Source organism: Neoarius graeffei, chromosome 24, assembly GCF_027579695.1.
Source record: "Neoarius graeffei isolate fNeoGra1 chromosome 24, fNeoGra1.pri, whole genome shotgun sequence".
Taxonomy (NCBI): domain Eukaryota; kingdom Metazoa; phylum Chordata; class Actinopteri; order Siluriformes; family Ariidae; genus Neoarius; species Neoarius graeffei.
In genome coordinates, this window is record NC_083592.1 from 10,382,623 (window position 1) to 10,405,310 (window position 22,688).

General features: G+C 42.6%; 1 protein-coding gene across 1 annotated transcript in view; it reads left to right on the plus strand.

Moving 5' to 3' along the window:
• The first annotated feature begins 9,889 nt into the window (after positions 1 to 9,889).
• vps37ba (VPS37B subunit of ESCRT-I a) overlaps positions 9,890 to 22,688 on the plus strand; it is a 35,397-nt gene continuing 22,598 nt past the window's right edge. Inside the window, exon 1 of the mRNA XM_060906650.1 lies at positions 9,890 to 10,130. Within this exon, the coding sequence (XP_060762633.1) occupies positions 10,026 to 10,130 (105 nt within the window). The 5' untranslated portion in view covers positions 9,890 to 10,025. The remainder of the gene's footprint in view (positions 10,131 to 22,688) is intronic.

Here is a 22,688-nt window from a genome sequence, read left to right on the forward strand (position 1 = left end):
AAGGTCCTGGGTTCGAGCCCCGGGGCCGGCGAGGGCCTTTCTGTGTGGAGTTTGCATGTTCTCCCCGTGTCCGCGTGGGTTTCCTCCGGGTGCTCCGGTTTCCCCCACAGTCCAAAGACATGCAGGTTAGGTTAACTGGTGACTCTAAATTGACCGTAGGTGTGAATGTGTGTGAATGGTTGTCTGTATCTATATGTCAGCCCTGTGATGACCTGGCGACTTGTCCAGGGTGTACCCCGCCTTTCGCCCGTAGTCAGCTGGGATGGGCTCCAGCTTGCCTGCGACCCTGTAGAAGGATAAAGCGGCTAGAGATAATGAGATGAGATGAATGAGGTCCCAAATGTGCTGTTGCATGTTATTTCCTCATCCAGCCTATTTCATCTCGCTGTCACACCGTGCATTTCCACAGGCGTGCACACATTGTGGTTATGAACACATAGGCCTAGAAGTCATATTTGATGTTAAATAATTGTTGTTAAATATATAACTTAGAAGAGGTGTATGCGTATGCCAATATTCTAAGCAGAATCGAACACTTGCATTAGCCTACATTTCATTTAACCATTTTTGAGTTGCCTAATGCGCCCTCACGCTTTATCTGCCGGTTGCTGAGTACCCAGCATTGTTGATTTGCCATTATTTTCGAGGCGTATGCGGCATGTAATGCACAAGCATTGGTTCAAATGCACACGAGAACCTATATTGTTAAAGTGAAGTGAAGTTTACCTGAATTTAAACCAAATAAAAAGCATTGTGAAAGAACAGTTATTTGTTTTATCTTTTTTAATGTACTCAAATTCCTCCTCCATTTCAAAGTGGCCTGAATGTGAATTAAACTCCCGGACTGAAAACAGGGCCCACTCCGGCCCTGGACTTGAGTAGTTTACGGATAAGTATGAATATTAATCAGAACATTCAGGTAAAAAAAAACAAACATTTATTTGAGGCAACCCAAATATCTTGTTGAGAAGGTTCTGGGTTTGAGCGCAGTGGCCGACGGGGAGCTTTCTATGTGGAGTTTGCATGTTCTCCCCGTGTTTGTGTGGGTTTCCTCCCACAGTCCAAAGATATGCAGGTTAGGTTAATTGGTGGCTCTAAATTGACCGTGAGTGTGAATGGTTGTTTGTGTCTCTATGCGTGTGTCAGCCCTGCGATGAGCTGGCGACTTGTCCAGGGTGTACCCTGCCTCTCGCCCATGGTCAGCTGGGATAGGCTCCAGCTTGCCCCGCGACCCTGCACGGGATAAGTGGTTGCAGACAAAACAACAACAACATGAGACAAATAAGTCATCGATAAAGTCATAATCTCGAGATAAGAACACAGAAGAAAAAAAAGAAACCTCATGGCTTGTATGGACTTGAGTAGTTTACGGATAAGTATGAATATTAATCAGAACATTCTGATAAAAAAAAAATTATATTTGAGGCGACCCAAATATCTTGTTGAGAAGGTTCCGGGTTCGAGCGCAGCGGCTGATGGGGGTCTTTCTGTGTGGAGTTTGCATGTTCTCCTCGTGTCTGTGTGGGTTTCCTCACCTAATTCAGAACCTAATGCCGTTACCAAAGACAGAAATGTGAATTCACAAAATGAACGCATGCTGTGCCATCATGGTGGTTTAACGTTAAGCTAGCTAGTCAGTGAAGCTCCACCTGACATGCTAGCAAACTCTTTTCAAACTCAAAATCATATTGGGTAACTAACGCTACTAGAAAAGAAAGATTTCTACATTCTGTTTACAACCCCAATTCCAAAAAAGTTGGGACAAAATACAAATTGTAAATAAAAATGGAATGCAATAATGTGGAAGGTTCAAAATTCCATATTTTATTCAGAATAGAACATAGATGACATATCAAATGTTTAAACTGAGAAAATGTATCATTTAAAGAGAAAAATTAGGTGATTTTTAAATTTCATGACAACAACACATCTCAAAAAAGTTGGGACAAAGCCATGTTTACCACTGTGAGACATCCCCTTTTCTCTTTACAACAGTCTGTAAATGTCTGGGGACTGAGGAGACAAGTTGCTCAAGTTTAGAGATAGGAATGTTAACCCATTCTTGTCTAATGTAGAATTCTAGTTGCTCAACTGTCTTAGGTCTTTTTTGTCATATCTTCCGTTTTATGATGCGCCAAATGTTTTCTATGGGTGAAAGATCTGGACTGCAGGCTGGTCAGTTCAGTACCCAGACCCTTCTTCTACGCAGCCATGATGCTGTAATTGATGCAGTATGTGGTTTGGCATTGTCATGTTGGAAAATGCAAGGTCTTCCCTGAAAGAGACGTCGTCTGGATGGGAGCATATGTTGCTCTAGAACCTGGATATACTTTTCAGCATTGATGGTGTCTTTCCAGATGTGTAAGCTGCCCATGCCACATGCACTAATGCAACCCCATACCATCAGAGATGCAGGCTTCTGAACTGAGCGCTGATAACAACTTGGGTTGTCCTTCTCCTCTTTAGTCCGAATGACACGGCGTCCCTGATTTCCATAAAGAACTTCAAATTTTGATTCGTCTGACCACAGAACAGTTTTCCAATTTGCCACAATCCATTTTAAATGAGCCTTGGCCCAGAGAAGACGTCTGCGCTTCTGGATCATGTTTAGATATGGCTTCTCCTTTGAACTATAGAGTTTTAGCTGACGACGGCAGATGGCACGGTGAATTGTGTTCACAGATAATGTTCTCTGGAAATATTCCTGAGCCCATTTTGTGATTTCCAATACAGAAGCATGCCTGTATGTCATGCGGTGCCGTCTAAGGGCCCGAAGATCACGGGCACCCAGTATGGTTTTCTGGCCTTGACCCTTACGCACAGAGATTCTTCCAGATTCTCTGAATCTTTTGATGATATTATGCACTGTAGATGATGATATGTTCAAACTCTTTGCAATTTTACACTGTCGAACTCCTTTCTGATATTGCTCCACTATTTGTCGGCGCAGAATTAGGGGGATTGGTGATCCTCTTCCCATCTTTACTTCTGAGAGCCGCTGCCACTCCAAGATGCTCTTTTTATACCCAGTCATGTTAATGACCTATTGCCAATTGACCTAATGAGTTGCAATTTGGTCCTCCAGCTGTTCCTTTTTTGTACCTTTAACTTTTCCAGCCTCTTATTGCCCCTGTCCCAACTTTTTTGAGATGTGTTGCTGTCATGAAATTTCAAATGAGCCAATATTTGGCATGAAATTTCAAAATGTCTCACTTTCGACATCTGATATGTTGTCTATGTTCTATTGTGAATACAATATCAGTTTTTGAGATTTGTAAATTATTGCATTCCATTTTTATTTACAATTTGTACTTTGTCCCAACTTTTTTGGAATCGGGGTTGTATTTGGCAAGGTTATGCGAAAATATATTTCTGAAAGGACTTCAGATAAGTTATTCATGTTAGCGTAACTCTGTTTTTACATGCTAACTAGCAGTGTCCAAGTTAACTAGCTATGTGTATTAGCCGTGGACAAGGCGATGGCAACTTGGCGGGCAAATCCATAGAAAGTCATTTGACTAACCAGACTGCATAGCTATTGCAACATTATCGCTAGCTCTAAAAGCAGAGACAACTTCACTGCAAGTTTTCTCTTGGAATAAAACGTTTACATCCCTCAATACGCTTCCGCAGGTTGGATGGTGAGTTTTTGCAGGCCGTGATGTGGTTTGTTTTCGGCAAACAAAGCAAACATTTAAAACGAAATGAATCTTTAATCCTTTAAGAAGACTGAAACATGGCTTCATGGGCCATGGATGCATACATTCTCCAGAAGAACCGCCTCCTTCTATTCTGCCGTGTTCAAATAATGCTGCTGAGAAATCACTGAACTTGATTTTATACAGTCTATGGACGTGACGTGACACCAGTGATTACTGATAGTCCGTCTCAGTGTCACCTATGAAGAAACTAATCACGTTTTAGAAAAGAAAAGAAAAAAAAAACCCATCCACTTTCAAAGCTGCTTCAAAGTAACAAGTAACGAGGACCTTGACAGAAACGTAATGGAGTGAAAAGTACGCTATTTGCCTTTCAAATGTAGTGAAGTGGGCGGCACGGTGGTGTAGTGGTTAGCACTGTCGCCTCACAGCAAGAAGGTCCGGGTTCGAGCCCCGTGGCTGGCGAGGGCCTTTCTGTGTGGAGTTTGCATGTTCTCCCCGTGTCCGTGTGGGTTTCCTCCGGGTGCTCTGGTTTCCCCCACAGTCCAAAGACATGCAGGTTAGGTTAACTGGTGACTCTAAATTGACCGTAGGTGTGAATGGTTGTCTGTGTCTATGTGTCAGCCCTGTGATGACCTGGTGACTTGTCCAGGGTGTACCCCGCCTTTCGCCCATAGTCAGCTGGGATAGGCTCCAGCTTGCCTGCAACCCTGTAGAACAGGATAAAGAGGCTAAAGATTCCAAAAGAAATAATACTCAAGTAAATGTACTTCGTTGCTGCCGATTAATATGACATGTGGGTCAGTAGGGCCTGGCAACAGTGTTGGACAAGAAAGAAGAAGAAGATACCAAATGTCTTGAAGCTGATATAACATGGGTGGTGTAAATGGTTAGCACGGTCACCTTACAGCAAGAAGGTTCTGGGTCCGAGCCCAGACTTTCTGTGTGGGTTTCCCACACAGTCCAAAGACATGCAGTTAGGTTAATATGGGACGATCCTGAGCGAGGCTAACTCCCCCGGTGCTGTTAGCATAGCTGCCCACTGCTCTGTGTATGTGTTCTCTGCTTCAGATGGGTTAAATGCAGAGAGGAATTTCACAAGTGTGTGATAAATAAAGTTTCTTGAAGTAAGTCAGTCCCCCCAGGATGTCGTGAGCCTTTTTTTGTGATTGTTGCGGGCTAAAATGTCTGATGTTGTGGGAGGTTTTCCAAAAAATTGCGATGAAAGTTGCGGTGTTTTTTAGGTTTTTGTTGCGATTACATTGCGGGAGGAAGTGAAAGTTGCGAGAAATTGTTGCCATTTTCTCTTTTTGTGATTAAAATTGAGTGATATGTTAAATATTAAGTTATTACTGAAAAACTATTGATTAAAAAAACAAAGACACTGAGAAATGGTCCTATAAACAACTTTACCAATATAAAAGATTACCAGGACTACAAAAATGCAGAAAAATAGGCTTTACTTATCCAAATGCTCCTGTTGGTTCAAAAGTTAAAGTGCAGAGAATCTCACAGCACAACATGAAGTTACCTTAAAATCTAATATAAATGCCTCAGCTTTCATGTAAGAAAAAAAAAACTATTAATACTAGTACTGTGTGCAGGCAGTCTCTCCTGAAGACTAAATTAAACAATAATTATAAACTAATAAAATAAATGGCTCAGGCTTCATAGAAGGAAAAAAAAAACAATTTGAACAGAATCTTACAGTATGATGCTGAAGCTGCCTAAACAATGGAAAATAAAATATCACTTTGGCAAAAATGTTGGCATCCATTAATTTCTTGTATTAAGTAAAAAAAATAATGTAAAGTGCACACAGTCCATCACTGTAAACATAACACACTTTCAGTAACAGAATTTAAGCCTATATAAACACTGACTCGCACATGCTGCTTCTCTTGAACGTATACACGGAAGTAAGGCGGAAGGTAGTTTGTCGACGTCACCTCAAGACGACGCCAACGATTGGTCAAATTTGTGGGAAAGTTGCGGTGATTGGGTATAATTGCAACACCGCCCTGAATTCGCGGGGATTGGTTGAATTTGCAAATCGCAAAATCCTGAAGGGTCTGCTAAATACAGCTTAAACCCTGAGATAATCTGACATGCTTTCATATCAACACGAAGTTTTTGAATGAATGAATGAATGAATGAATGAACCCTTTATTGTCACTGTTACCAGTGAAATTGACCATCAACCTGTCCTTACAGAGGGGGAACAGGACAGGAAGACAGGGATAAAAGAAAAAGAAACACAGTAGTAACATGAGGAAAGATGAGGAAAAAAAGAACCCCCCCCCACTATGCTCCTATCAGGAGTACAGCGTGGGAGCATTTAAAAAACCTCCGCACAAGCACACAATAACACAAGTACACTTTAAAACATGGGACTTGAGGGGGGAAAAGGGGGGAAGGAGGGGGCAATCAGGGGTGGGGGGAAGGGGTAAGGGGTTGGGGGGAGGGGAGTAGGTAGAGGTAACCCAGCGCAAGCAAGCAAACGGCACTGGTCACACACCCGCTTGTCACACTGGGGGTGAAAAACGGTGACCGCGGAAAATTGGGGAAGGAATGAGCGAGAGTGTCTCCCAGCAGTGACCTTCTGGGGGAAATGTTGCCCCAGCAATGGCCTTGATCGAGACCGGTGCTGTTCAGGGAGCCGAATGTCGATAAGATATTTTAAATATAAAGCACGTTTGAGTCAGATTTACCTCATAAATATAACACACAGGATGAAATCATATCCTCCTTTCATCCTGAAACACAGCACTGAATAAGCGAATTGTGAATCTCGGCCTGCGCAGTGCATTATGGGATTGCTATTTTTTTGGCTACCAAACAGCACTTCAAAATGGCGGAAAGCAGTATTGACAACTACAATTTAGATCAGTATAACTTTGGAAAATTGACGATTTGAAATGGTTTTGCAGTCGTCGTGGACTGCCTGTGACAACCAAGACCATGACTGGCACATGAGGCCTGATACTGACAAGTCTTGTAAACACTGACAACAATTCATTTGTAGCCTATCCTTTATACAAAATTTTATCTTAGGCCTACATTGTCTAGACTATACACACATACATGTATATATATGAATACATCTACTGTTAATTATATAAAGTAATCTAAGCCTGCTTTAATCTGTAAGCCTCCTGACAATAATCTATATTTATATGGCCCTTATTATGGGACATGAAGGTGGGCGATATTACAGTAAGATGGAAAGATGTAGTAAACCTGTAGGCCTTTTCTGCATAATAACTATGTAATATTTTGTTAGAGTTGCCAAAAATAAATGTCAAACTAAATATCTGAACAAACTTACAACTTTTTGCCATCTTTTACGTCCTTCTGGGTCTTTTTTTTTCGGTTGGAAATGTAATCAAAACAAACGGAGGTTCACATTTACATGACCCATGTTCAGATGTAGGCCCAGTACAATTGTGTGTTTTCTTCCACTGCTTAAGTTTATAACTTCCGTTAGTACATTGGTAAAAGCACAGTGTGCACCTGTCATAGTTTTACAATTTGCTTAAGGTCTTTAAGCTACGGAAGCCGCGAGAGGCCCTTCATATAATTTTTTTTATTCACCTTGTTATCCCGAGATAACGACATAATTAATTCAGGATCTCGAGAAAACAACACAACTAATTCGAGATCTTGAGAAAACAAAACAATTATTCCGTGATCTCGAAAAAACAAAACAATTATTTCATGATCTCGAGAAAACAGCTGAGATTTCTAGCAGAGCTGTGCCCCCCTGTGGGCCAGACAACGAAGACTTAGAAATTGGCGGACATGTAACAGAGCAGAAATGGCTTTTTACAATGCCTTGAGAGAGAAGGGGGCCAGTCTTCTGCGGAAATGCCGCGGACTAATTTTGAAATGATCCCTTATTAAAAGACTTAATGCAATCTCTCCCTGTGTCAACCCCTGATCAAAATATTGCCTTATTAGGTGATCGATTATTCCAGACATTCTAATGACCAAAGTTGCGTCTATACAGAATGAGAAATAGCCCCAAAGTCAGCATATCACAAGTCTCTTGGCGCACCTGAATGAACCATTTCTCAGCTGTTTACTTGAGATCATGAAATAATTGTTTTGTTTTCTTGAGATCACGAAATAACGGTTTTGTTTTCTCAAGATCTCGAAATAACGGTTTTGTTTTCTCGAGATCTTGAAATAACGGTTTTGTTTTCTCGAGATCTCGAAATAACGGTTTTGTTTTCTCGAGATCTCAAATTAGTTGTGTTGTTTTCTCGAGATCACGAAATAACGGTTTTGTTTTCTCGAGATCTTGAAATAACGGTTTTGTTTTCTCGAGATCTCGAATTAGTTGTGTTGTTTTCTTGAGATCATGAAATAACGGTTTTGTTTTCTCGAGATCTCGAAATAACGGTTTTGTTTTCTCGAGTTCTCGAAATAACGGTTTTGTTTTCTCGAGATCACGAAATAACGGTTTTGTTTTCTTGAGATCTCGAATTAGTTGTGTTGTTTTCTTGAGATCACGAAATAACGGTTTTGTTTTCTCAAGATCTTGAAATAACGGTTTTGTTTTCTCGAGATCTCGAAATAACGGTTTTGTTTTCTCGAGATCTCGAATTAGTTGTGTTGTTTTCTCGAGATCACGGAATAATTGTGTTGTTTTCTCGAGATCTCGAAATAACGGTTTTGTTTTCTCGAGAACTCGAATTAGTTGTGTTATTTTCTCGAGATCATGAAATAACGGTTTTGTTTTCTCGAGATCTCGAAATAGTTGTGTTGTTTTCTCGAGATCACGGAATAATTGTTTTGTTTTTTCGAGATCATGAAATAACGGTTTTGTTTTCTCGAGATCCTGAATTAATTATGTATCTCGGGATAACAAGGTGAATAAAAAAAAGGATTATATGAAGGGCCTCTCTCGGCTTCCGTATTAAAGGGATAGTTTGGGATTTTTGACATGAATCTGTATGGCATCCCCATCAATAGTGTCGTGCAAACACACTGACTTACCCCTGACAGCATCCTGTGAGTCCAGTTCTTGTCCAGTTTTGGTCCAGACGAAAGTAGTCCGGCAAGTTTGTTGGGGTCACTAAAGTAAAACGTTTTTTGTCTCAAAACAGTATGTATTCAAAAGAGTGATATATTTGCATCACAAAACCGTTGTCAAATAAAAAGTCAGACCTCAAAATCGCTTGGCACTATTTTCTCTCCCTTCTTATCACTGCGCGCTGCCCATCAAGTGACAGCTACGGCTGTTTCATTCATTGTTTACTAGTGATGGGAATTTCGGCTCTTTTGGCTCTTCTTACTATAAGGAGCCGGCTCTTTCGGAAGATTTTTTATAATTATTTCTCATGACTTGTACATTCACATCGAGTACACATATCAATGCAAATTAACACGAAGGGATTTACTAGACCAATTTATATCTGGAACTATTTTCAGCCACAGAACGGGCGCTGCGCGGTGTCTTTGCGCCTGCAGCGGTGCTTTGCCTGTGCTGTGGCTGAAAATAGTTCCAGATATAAATTGGTCTAGTAAATCCCTTCGTGTTAATTTGCACTGATATGTGTACTCGATGTGAATGTACAAGTCATGAGAAATAATTATAAAAAATCTTCCGAAAGAGCCGGCTCCTTATAGTAAGAAGAGCCAAAAGAGCCGAAATTCCCATCACTAGTAAACAATGAATGAAACAGCCGTGGCTGTCACCTGGCGGCAGCGCGCAGTGATAAGAAGGGAGAGAAAATAGTGCCAAGCGATTTCGAGGTCTGACTTTTTATTTGACAACGGTTTTGTGATGCAAATATATCACTCTTTTGAACACATACTGTTTTGAGACAAAAAACGTTTTACTTTAGTGACCCCAACAAACTTGCCGGACTACTTTCGTCTGGACCAAAACTGGACAAGAACTGGACTCACAGGATGCTGTCAGGGGTAAGTCAGTGTGTTTGCACGACACTATTGATGGGGATGCCATACAGATTCATGTCAAAAATCCCGAACTATCCCTTTAAGCCAATCGGTCCGCTACCTGTCTCTTCCTACAGTAACTTCAGCGCCTCGGTAGTTCGTTTGGTAGCCGAAATAGTTGACCTAGAAAAGCCGCGCATGCGTACAAGCGTTGCGCATTTCGCTTATTCGCCATGACTTGAACACGCGCGACATGTTGGTTACATCCGGGAACTTCCCCTCATTGTTTCCACTCAGCTCGAGGGCGTGCACTTTCCCTCACACACTCTTTAGTGCGGAAGCGCGCTTGCGGTTCGGGACAGAACCGAAACCCGGGCTGGAGTGTGCGCTTCCGGTTGGAGAGGAGCAGTGTGTGTGTGAGGAGTTAAGAAGGCCAAGCAGGGGGAAGAAGAGCCAGAAATGGCTGTGTTCAGTAACAAGCTGAGCTCCTACTCTATTGCTCAGCTGTCCGAGCTGCTGGAAGATGAAGAGAAGCTCAACAAGATAGTGCTGGACCTGGAGGAGGTGAGCTGTTATTTTTGTTATTATTTAAGCTGCGGATTAAAAAAAAAAAAAAAAAGCGACAAAACAAAGACCAGATGTTGACAAAGGAAAGCGTTCCAGTTTTCTATCTGAGTTACTTTTATCCAGAGTTACAGCAACTCAAAACACTTCAGTCTGCATCTGTTTGTTTGTTTGTTGACTGTTTGTTTCTTAACAACGCATGAGTTGTGCCTGGATATCCTGGTCGTGTTCCACCCCACGCCCGAAATCTCCTTGCTGCCGACTGGTTTTGCAGTTGTATTTATTTTCTGTTTACTGGAAGTGTATGGAGTTGAGTTTGCTGTAAAACTGTGACGTCACAACTCAAAATCGACAACTAAAATCCAAGAGTTTCAGCAGGAAAGTCCACAAAACAGCAGAAAGTTCTATTATTATGATTTAAAAAAAAAATCAGTAAATACTGTACATTTTCAGCATATATTATTCCAAGGGGCTGTGGTCATCACTGTCGCCTCATAGCAAGAAGGTTCTGGGTTCGGACCTTGCAGAAGGCCTTTCTTTGTAGAGTTTGCATGTATGAGTTTCTTCTGGGTGCTCTGGTTTCCCACACAGTCCAAAGACATGCAGTGAGGTTAACTGGCTACTCTAAATTGTGTGTGTGAAGGGTTGAGAGAAGAAAAGATCGATAATCAAATGACTTATAACCACGTGATCAAAATGTGCTACGTCATGATGGTGACAAGGCGACTACAATGGCAGGCGCTGAAAGCGTGTCTGTCAACAATGCTGAATTTTCTCGGTGTTGCCACAATTCGAATGGTCGAGCGAAGATTCGATGCAAAGAAAAGATCGACGCAAAGAAAAGATCGACATGTGTGGTTTTGACCCATACTGCAGTGCCTTGCGAAAGTATCCTTCCCCCTTGGTGTTTTGTCGCATTACAAGCTTGAATTAAAATGGGTTTTTGGAGGGTTAGCACCATTTGATTTACACAACATGCGTACCACTTTAAAGGTGCACGTTGTTTGTTTTTTGTGATAAAAACAATTAAGATGAAAAAACAGAAAACCCCCCCCCCCCCCCCCCCCCCCCCCAAGTCAATACTTTTTTTTATAGGGTGGCATGGTGGTGTAGTGGTTAGCACGGTCGCCTCACAGCAAGAAGGTTCTGGGTTCGAACCCAGCAGCCGGCGAGGGCCTTTCTGTGTGGAGTTTGCATGTTCTCCCTGTGTCTGTGTGGGTTTCATCCGGGTGCTCTGGTTTCCTCCACAAAGACATGCACAGTGAGGTTAACATGTTCCACAGTTCAAAGACAGGTTAATATGGGACGGCCTTGGGCTGAGGTGCCCTTGAGCGAGGCTCCTAACTCCCAACTGTTCCCTGGGTGCTGTGAGCATGGCTGCCCACTGCTCTGGGTATGTGTGCGCGCATGTGTGTGTTCACTGCTTCAGATGGGTTAAATGCAGAGAGGAAATTTCACAAGTGTGTGACGAATAAAGTTGTGCTTGCTTTCTTTCCTTTCACTACAATTACAGCTACAAGTCTCTTGGGGTATGTCTCTATTAGCTTGGCACATCTAGCCACTGGGATTTTTGCCCATTCCTCAAGGCACAACTGCTCCAATGCCTTTAAGCTAGATGGGTTGTGTTGGTGTACAACAATCTTCAAGTTATGCCACAGATTCTCAATTGGATTGAGGTCTGGGCTTTGACTCGGCCATTCCAAGACATTTAAATATGTGTAGCTTTAGCAGTATGTTTAGGGTCATTGTCCTGCTGGAACGTGAGCCTTCGTCCCAGTCTCAAACCCCTGGCTGACTCAAACAGGTTTTCCTCTGGAATTGCCCTGTATTTAGTGCCATCCATCTTTCCTTCAGTCCTGACCAGCTTTCTTGTCCTTGCAGATGAAAAACATTCCCACAGCATGATGCTGCCACCACTATGCTTCACTGTAGGGATGGTGTTTTCAGGGTGTTGGGTTTGTGCCACACATGGCATTTCCTATGATGGCCAAAAAGTTCCCCCCTCCCTTCTCTCCCCTGGCCACTCTTCCATAAAGCCCTGCTCTGTGGAGTGTACGGGTTAAAGTGGTCCTATGGACGGATATTCCCATCTCCGCTGTGGATCTTTGCAGCTCCTTCAATGTTATTGTTGGTGTCTTTGTTGTATCTCTGATTAATGCCCTCCTTGCCTGGTCTCTGAGTTTTGGTGGACAGCCTTCTCTTGTCAGGTTTGTAGTGGTGTCATATTCTTTCCATTTTGCTATATTAATGGAGCTCCGTGGGATATTCAAAGTTTGGGATTTTTTTTTATATACCGTATTTATCCTAATAAACGCGCCCGGGCGCGATGCAAAACATGAAGGGGGAGCGTCAATTTCGACCCTTAAATGACAAAAATCGAACATGACAAAATCATCGGAATTTAAAACATTTATTTTGAAACGCATGAAAATACAGTTATATGTCCAAAAAGTCAATTAAACAATGTCCAGCTCGCTTATAAGGATAACATTGGTAAGTAAACTCTTTGTAGTGACGTCACAATTCACGTCATCGTCGATGTTTATGAGCTCACAAAACAAAATGTCGTCCTCAAAACGATCCTTCACTGCTAGTTTTAAGTTAAAGGTTGTAGAACTGGCAGAGCAGAAAGGCAAACACTTAGCTGCAAAAACATTTAATGTTCACCGTAAACGTGTACAAGAGTGGTGCAAACAAAAGGTACGTCTCCACCCGTATTGATATCCGCAGCAGAGTGAATGTCCGTATTTTATACTGTCCATGTTTACTAACGCGATTTCCGGTAAAAAAAAAAATCAGCGGTGAAATTGAACGTCTCTGTTGTGGTTTGTTGGATTTAAAGTTTGTTAACCCAACCCTGATCTATACTTCTCCATAACTTTGTCTCTGACCTGTTTGGAGGCTCTTTGGTTCTCATGTTGCTTGCTTGGTAGTGTTGCAGAATCAGGGTCCTTCCAGAACAGATTGATTTATACAGACATCATGTGACACTTTGATTGCACACAGGTGGATCTTAATCAACTAATTATGTGACCTATGAAGTGAATTGGTTGGACCGGCTCTTATTTAGGGGTTTTATAAGAAAGGGGGTGAATACTTATGCACATTCCAGATTTCTGTTTTTTTCGTCTTTATTGTTTGTGTCACAATAGAAAAAAAGTGCACCTTTAAAGTGGTAGGCATATTTAAATCAAATGGTGCTAACCCTCCAAAAATCCATTTTTATTCCAGCTTGTAATGCGACAAAACAGGACAAACACCAAGGAGGATGAATACTTTGCAAGGCACTGTATTTAAAAAAAAAAAAAAGTGTCAGTCTTTTCTGAAATTAAGATGCTTCTACTGACCATTGAGTACTCAGATATTGCATTCTATCTGGTTTGGCTGCTGAAGAATCAAGTCCATGGACGAAACATAGTCCGTGTTCTGAGTGGGTGTCCAGTCTGGATTGTTTCTATCGTATATTTTTGCTGGCGCTCCTAGAAACGAAATGGTAATACACGTGTTATAATTATAACAACGAGCGAGTGAACCACAGCAAGAGTGCTCATTTTATAGCAAAATTCTAGCAGCACGAAATAAAATTCTTCCATGATATTATTGAGAGAGCTTTTGAATTTCACCTGAGATAAAATGATTACTGCAAAAACAAGCTGTTTTGGTTTTAGTCTCTGTTAGGTCAGCCCTGCCGGTGTTGTTCAGCCATGCTCGTCTCCTCTCCGTACTAAGCCTCAGTTTCCTCACCCTTTTTCCGAATCACGGACGGAATTCTAAAAAAACGGACTGTGCCAAGGTCACAAGTACTGTTGTGACCACAACCGTATACAGCGCACAGATATGGCAGAGTTAAAAGAATGCTTAAAGCAGTGGAAAACCAGAGTTGCGCACGCGTGACTGTTTTTGTTTTGTATGGAGCGTCGCTTGACCTCGCGTTTGTATATCCACCATCATGGCCGACATCAGTGTTTTCTATTTTGCTTTGATGTCACTTGCAAGTCAAGGATAGTCTGGTAGAAGGCAACAGGAAACCACTACTGTTAGTTTCCCTAGAAACTCTGATGGATGTCAGAGCCTGCCCTCAGGCAGAACACTAAAGAAGTAAATACTGAACATTTTCAGTAAATATTACTCCAGCAAGGGTGTCATATCTGTGAAGATACTCAGTCATCCAGGTACATAGTAATCTGTGGTTGGTAGAGAGCAACTGACTTGCTTGAAAAGTCTTGAAGACGTTTCGCCTCTCGTCTGAAAGGCATCCTCAGTTCTGTCTGTCTAATAGGGAATATCAAGTATTTATCCTCTCATGGATCATCATAGAATCCGAATCAGAATGCTGATGGCTGCATTGTAGGTGGCTGATAAATGTCATAGACACTCACCTCTGTTCAGTGATGGTTGTTCCAGGTTGACAAAAATGAACGATCCTCTCTGGCTAAGATGTCTGCCAGTTTTCTGGAAGTCCTCTCATACTCCCGCACCAGTCGAAGGGAACTCATCCCAAAGTGCGTAGAAACATATCTGTGAAGATACTCAGTCATCCAGGTACATAGTAATCTGTGGTTGGTTGAAGAGAGCAACTGGACTTGCTTGAAGATTCTTGAAAACGTTTCGCCTCTCATCCTAAAGGCATCCTCAGTTCTGTCTGACAAATGGGGAGTATCCAGTATTTATCCTCTCGGTTGCTCTCTTCAACCAACCACAGATCAGCAAGGGTGTCATCACTGTCGCCTCACAGCAAGAAGGTTCTGGGTTTGGACCTCGCAGAAGACTGAGGCCTTTCTGTGTGGAGTTGCATGTTCTCTTCATGCCTGTGTGGGTTTCCTCCAGCAGTCCAAAGACATGCAGATTTGGTCAACTGGCTACTCTAAACTGCCTGTGAGTGTGAATGGTTGTCTCTACGTGCATCCCTGTAACAGATTAGTGGTCCGTCTGGGTTGGGTCCTGGTGTCTCTCGCCCAATGTCAGCATGTCCTAGGCTCTAGCTTCCCAGCAACCCACAATGGACAAGCAGTATAACAACTGTAGAATATGCTGCTGTTCAGACGGGCAACTCGAATATCATTTTTGGCAAGAATTCTGTCTGAATGGTTTTCTCCGTAAATATTACGCCTACTTCAGAAAATCCATTTCAGAATTTTGCTTGCTTAAATATAACTTCAGTAATATTTAAATAATATTGGCTGGCTTTTTTTTTTGTGGTCTATCAGATATATTCCATTCAGCTAGTATGATACTAAACGAGTTGACAAGTTCGGTATCATGCTTGCTGAATAGAATATATCTGATACGAAAAGTTTTTTTTTTTTTTTTTTTTTTTCTTCTGTCCGGTGTTCAACACGTCTTTCTCTTTTCAAAATCTTCCATATTTAATAAAGCCAACCTCGCGGCCGTGTTTGTTTACAAATTGTCAGTCGCTCGCTTGTTTTATGTCTCTGGTGTCTGACGTCATGTTGTCTTGACAACCGTGCAATATCGTAAACCATATTCAATGCTCCTTCTCCATTGGATAAAGTGACGTAATACACATAGGATAAGCGATATGCTAACAATATTGCACGCTATCAAACCAAATGAATGAAACCTGCTAGAAGGGAATAGAACGTGTTTTTATTCCATCGAAAAAGTGTACTGTATGTATGAGTACCTAATAAAACATTCTTCCTGTAAAATATAACTCCTGGAACTATGACTAAATCCTACTCCAGTAAATATTGCTCCCGTTAATTACTTTAACTTTTTTTTTTTTGGGTAAATATACACCCATGAATGTAACTCCTATAAATATTTGTGTAACTGTAACACCCATAAATACAACTTCCGTAACTATGACTTCTGTAAATATTAGTCAAGTGAACATGGTGGATTTTTTTTTTTTTAGGGCTGTTCACACGGCACATATTTGCATCAATGCTGCACCGATGTATTTTGTTGCGATATCTTACACCGGTGTAAATTTTGTGGAGCGTTCACACGTCACAACCTGCTTACTAGAGAGAAGCGTGTTAGCACCGGTGCAGCCCCACTTGCGTTCACACGGCAGTTTTTGGGACCGTGCTATACGATAGTAATAATGCGGAAATGAAATATGCGCATGCGTGAAAATGTACTTCCTTTTCCCGGTTGTCATGGGATTACCAAGCGCCGGGAAAACAACGTGGATGAAGACACCAGTGTTGCCAGATACTGCTGACGTTTTCCAGCCCAAAATATGTTCAGATCCGCCAAAATGCACTTAAAACCGCCCAATCTGGCAACACTGGAAGACGCGCAGTTCTGTTGTTGATATTCGCCATTTTGGAAGTGCAAAATACCAGGATGCAAATTATGCAATGCCTGTATGTAATCAACCCTCCTCACGCGTAGCGAGTCTACCCCTGTAGCGTTCAGACGTCCCATTTTATATCGGTGCTGCCCCGCAAACTAGCATTTACTCCGGACTAAATTTCTTAAACCGTCTCCCGAGCAGGGTTAGATTTGCACCGGCTTAAGCAGCTTTCAGGGGCTACACCGGTATAACTTTGTACCGTGTGAATGCTCTACTGGGGCAGCCCCGGTGCTACACCGGAGTAAAAGTTGCCGTGTGAACACCCCTTTTGTCACCATGAGCTTAAGAGGTAAGATTCCTGGCTCGCCCACCACTTCATGCACTATTGATGGTTGTCTTGAATTTCCTCCTGCCTGTATTGCAGTGTCATTGTGGTTAATTAGTTAGTTTCCTTTTGGCTACACTGCATTTGTTTACCAAATTTGTCACCTGGTGAAAGGGTGTTAATGACCCTGGCTTCCACGGGAAACTTGATTTATTGTAAATGGTTGATTTGGATTTAATTTAGGAGGAATGCGTGTTCTTGAAATAAGCTGCATCAGCTCTCCAGATATCCTATAAGTTTGTATGTGGGATAATTTTAATTTCAATGTGCTGTAGTTTTGCTTTCAGTTCTCAGGAAACACGGTACCGAGTGTGTCTGGGACACGCCTGGTGGCCTCACACTGGGATGAGTCATTAGGTTGCTAGGTTTTATGAGGAAGGTGCAGACATTAAACATTCATATTGTGATATTTGCTTCACGCTGTTGGCACAGGGAGGATCTTGGGAGACATTCCGGATTCTCTGCATTTCTTGTCTCTACTTTGTACGCTGCCCCATAGGCAGCACAGAGTCTTCTCCGATGACATTTTATAAGGTTGGAGATACAGAGCAGGGTATCTGAGAGCAGGGTATCTGAGCCCATTCCTCTTTACACGATCATCCAGGGTCCTCGACCCTCTCTTGTGCTCTCTCCACAGGTTTTCACTGGGGTTCAGCTCAGGGGACTGAGATAGCCAGGGCAGAAGCTTGATTCTGTGCTCAGTGAACCATTTTTATGTTGATTTGGACATGTGCTTCAGATCATCGTCCTGCTGGAAGATCCAGTGACCACCCAGTTTTAGTTTCCTCTCAGAGGCAGCCACATTGTGATGTAAAATGTCCTGGGATTTCATGGAGTCCATGATGCCATGGATCCTAACAAGGTTTCAAGATCTTTGGAGGAAAAACAGCCCCAAAACATCACAGAACTTCCACCATATTTTATAGTTGGGATCGGGTTCTTTTCATTATCGCCATGCTTCCTTTTTATGCCAAACCCACCGCAGGTGTTTGTTGGCAGAAAGCTCAATTTTTGTTCCATCAGATCAGAGAACACTGTTCCAGTCAAAGTTGTTGTAGCGTGTCACAATTTAAGTACTTGTGGTTAACTGACAGAACCCCTCCCTGGCCTTCTAAATAATCTGTTGGCATGGAGGTGGAGTCTGATGGTGGTTTCAGAGACTTGGAAACCCTAAGATTTGACGTTCTCTTGTAATTCACCAAAGTGATCCTTGGGGGGGGCCTGTTGTACCCTCCTCACTGTACATGGGGGCAAAATAAACTTGGGTCCTCTTCCAGGCAAGTTTGTAACAGTGCCAGTTGGTGTCCACTTTTTTTTAAATTATTGTCCTAATGTTAGAAATGGTCACTTTTCAGGCAAGTAGTGATTTAAAAAAAAAAAAATCCCCATTCCCTGACTTTATGAAGGTCAACACACTTCTTCCTCATTGGGTTTGTGCGTCTCTTATCTTTCCCATGTTGATGTTGAAGGAATTTGGCCTCTGTCACCTCGTACTGTATGTGTTCCCAAGTTCATCAGGAACTCGTGGATTACAGCTTAAGTTCCTACACACTCCAACTCAAATACTGTACAATTTAAATGGGGAAACATGCTTGTTCTATTGTGTTCAGTGGGTGATTCTTTTTCTCTCTGAATACATTTTTCAATTAAAGGTTGGCGTTTTCTTCCCCCCCCCCCCCCCCCCCCCCCCCCAAGTGTCCAGTGAAGACAAAAATGTCAGACCCCATGTTTTTTTTTTTTTTTTTTTAAACTTGATTTTTTTTTTCTTCCAGGTTTGAATTTCCTCAAGACAACATTTTAAAATGTTGAAGTCTGACAGTCGTGCTTCGCACACCGTACCAGCGCCTGTGTTTACACTTGATTTACGTCCAAACAGGTTCCAGCTGCTCCCTGACAAACTCAGCGCTGTGTGTGTGTGTGTGTGTTTGAGGAGGGGCGTACAGTCAAGTCTGGGATAGAGCGTCCCATGCCTTTTTAAATAAATGTCCTGAAGCCTAATATACAGCTCCCCTCACTAAATATAGCAAAGGCTGAGATTTGGAGAATCGTGGCGCTCGTTCCATGCTGAATGGAACGTTAAAGCTTTGACCCTGAAAAGGCTGAATCGAGTTATAATGGAAAAGAATGCGACTTATCACAGCACCTGGTAAAGAAGTTGGCTTTCATTTCACGGTGAGGCAGCGACAAGGTGCCCTTATCATAGTGTACACACCCAAAGCCTGTGATTTATAAATAAAAACCAGTGGAAGACTAAACAAAAGCTGACTAATGCATTAAAATTTGGGGTGTAACAACAGTATACATGTCTAGAGGATGATGTCATTGTTCACTATCTAGCCTGAGTTTCAGAGGTTAATGTCCTAGCCGATTGCGTGATGGAAACACATGCATATTTCCCCTTATAGTTTTGTATTGTGTAAATGACTGAGTCAGTTAAAAATGTAGCGCTGGCGTTTGCTAATTTTTGGATTGGAACCCACTCGTACGTTAGCTTTAACTTGTCCGTGCTGAAATCTTTAAATGACCTGACTGTGGCTTTCAGCGGCGCACGCTCAAGGCGTGAGGTGTAAAAGCACAGGGAAGTGAGCCAACATCAACGGCTCTTGCATAATATCCGAGCCAGAAAAGCTGAAGCCTCTGAAAACAGGATTGTTTGCTTACAGAAAGCAGAACTCTAATGTGAAGGAAGTATGTGTGGAACCTGTCGATCCTCTTTTGTGTCGAGGTGTGGTATTCCTACTGTGTGGTAACAGTTAAAGAAATATGTAACGGATCTTGTTACAAAACTACTTAACACCACATCGAAGTACTTCTTTTGAGAATGATGTCAGTGTTACACTTGTGGATGGCATACATTTTAGCACAAAAATAAACTCACCCTTCCACAAGACATTCTCTCCGCCCCCCTCACTTTGATTTTAGCACCTGTTCATGACTGGTATGTGCCACCAGGGTGGGTGACGCCAGCATGGTATTGATGCCGTGAAATATATCATGATGCATATTTGAGAGAATTGACTGCATGTCCAAATATGGTATAACAGCCTGTAGTATTGGACTGTCATTAAAAATGCTTGCCAGTTTAATGGTTTTACTTTGTTTGGAGGGAATACAACACTTTTTTTAGCATGTTACCTTTCCATAGACTTTACCTAAAACATGTTGGTTGGTAGCCTTGTGTAAATGCCAATGTACTGTAGCACATGCAGACTGTTTTGTTTTTCTCAGACTGTGAGAAGCTCAAAGCTGTTCCATTGTGACGGACCTTGTGAATGCAGCTAAGAATTCCAAGGATGCAGCTGATGTAAATGAACATCCCTGGTTGAAGGTCTGAAAGGCTGTGCGAGCCCATGTCCTGAGGCTTGTGGCTGCGAGCCCATGAGTTGGGGTCCCCGAGTGTAGTTATATTTAAAAAAAAAAAAGTATCCAGGTGTATTGTGAAGCAGGAAACTCTGTTTTAGGGTTCTACGTAACTCCTAGTGCTCCCCCCCCCCCCCCCCCCCCCCCCCCCGTCATTCTATCCATCCTTATGTGGTGTATCATGACTATACTGTACATACCTCTTGTAGTCTGTATATTATATTACATGGCATTTAGCAGATGTACAAGTGCAAAAGTCAGGTATTTGATGTGCTGAACTTCTAGACAAGAAAGTTCTAGTGACAACAATACTTGGTGTAATATTCTGTTGGAGTACCAATATTCAGCAAACAGCCAAGGAAATAATCCAATCATATTAAGTACAACTAAATGGAGAACTCTGATGGTTAACCCCAGACTAAACCATACACGGTTACACAGTGGGCAGGGAAGAAGGGGGGAAAGGTGCAACCTGAAGAGGTGAATTTTCAATCTGTGCTTGAAGATGGTCAGGGAGTCAGCAGTTCTGACCTCAATGGGAAGGTCATTCCACCAATGGGGAATGAGGACAGACAGCAGTCTTGAGTGGGCTGGGCAGGAGTGGAGAGGAGGAGGGGTCAGGTGACCGGTAGTAGCGAAGTGTAGGGTTCTGGCTGGCATGTAGGGGTGGATCAGACTCTGGAGGTATGCTGGCCCTAACCCCTTGACAGCTTGGTAAGTTAGCACCAATGTCTTAAATTTGATGCGAGCTGTGACAGGTAGCCAGTGCAGGTCGTCAAGCAGAGGGGCGACCATGGAAAGAATGAGGTAGGTTGTAGACTGGACGAGCCGCAGGGGTCTGGTGGCAAAAGCTGGAAAGCCAGCAAGGAGAGAGTTGCAGTAGTCCAAGCAAGAGATGATCAGCGCTTGGACCAGGAGTTGAGTAGAGTAGGTGGTGGGAAAAAGGCGGATCCTGCAGATGTTGTGGAGGAGGAATCTATATGTCTGGGTCACTTCAGCGATGTTCACTGCATTTGTTCATGTATTTCAGTAGAGTGCTGAAGAGTAAACATTTTGTTTTACAGTTGCAGCTGATGAAAGGTGATTGATTAGCCCCTCCTAATTTCACCTTTAACAGCACACTGATAAAAGAAGATAAGGCCTAGTTTTACTGTTTGGTTAATCATCGTGACTCTCAGGACTCTGTGGACTCCGTATTTCCATGAAATCGCAAATCAAATTAATTACGTTTATGACTTTAACTCTCAGTTGCTTGGGTTTCTGCTTGGATCATGTTCTGCCTCACTTGTTGATTGCTTTGGTTAAAGTACTTTCCATAATGAACTCTTTCTTTACCGTGAAGTGGTTCAGTCTAAATGGTTCCAGAGCAAATTCATTTTTCCACACATGCCTGGAACAGTTCGGTGTTCCCCTTCCTCGACCACACCTGACCCAACCTAGGAGTTAGATTATCATGCCACTGTTGAGTTGTATCAGGTGTATTTAGTGCAGCACAAACAATGACGTAGTTGTTTTGCACTGGGCTGTCTAAACCGAGGCTGTCCATCCCCTTTCCTGGATATCTGCCACCGAGAGGAGTTCAATTTCAACACAATTGAGTCAACTGGATGTTTTAACTCTGGTCTTGATTAGCTGGATAAGGTGTGTTAGGAGTTTTGGGCTCTCCTGCTGTAAAAGATCCTGAGCTAGTGGTGCACAGCCTTGTTTTGGGTATCTGATTCTTTTCTGGAAGCATGCTTGGGCTAAATCTGACTTGTTTGTTCTTCATGGGGTCAAGGTTAGATCGGTTAAAGGATCTATATACACTGTCAGAAATAGGGGTACGGTAGGAGTCCATTTATGTTCCCCAAGGTACAGTCTACACTAATGTACCCCCTAGGGTTTATTATTGAACTTAAGGTAACCGTGTTCCTTTTAAGGGACAAAAAGGTACATGTATGTTCCCAAGCAGTATATAAAGGTTACAAATGAGTACCTTGGAGCAGGAGTTCTCAACATTTTCTACTTTACGGCCCACCTATTCTATTAGGATCTCATAATCTGGACGGCACGGTGGTGTAGTGGTGAGCACGGTCGCCTCACAGCAAGAAGATTCCGGGATCGAACCCAGCAGCTGGCGGGGGCCTTTCTGTGTGGAGTTTGCATGTTCTCCCCTTGTCTGTGTGGGTTTCCTCCGGGTGCTCCAGTTTCCCCCACAATCCAAAGACCTGCAGTTAGGTTGACGTGGGGCGGCCTTGGGCTGAAGTGCCCTTGAGCAAGGTACCAAACCCCTGACTGCTCCCCGGGCGCTCTGGTGTGGCTGCCCACTGCTCGGAGTGCGTGTGTTCACTGCTTCAGATGGGTTAAATGCAGAGGATGAATTTCACTGAGCTTGAAGTGTGCATGTGATGAATAAAGGTTTTTTCTTTCTTCTTAATCTATTGTCAAGTGTATTAATGGGATGCAACATCACTCCCTGTTACAGATGGGAGCACAGACCCAGTCATCTGGCCCAGGGGTTCTCAACCTTTTTCTGCTTTGAGTCACCTATTCATACTTGTAACAAGTC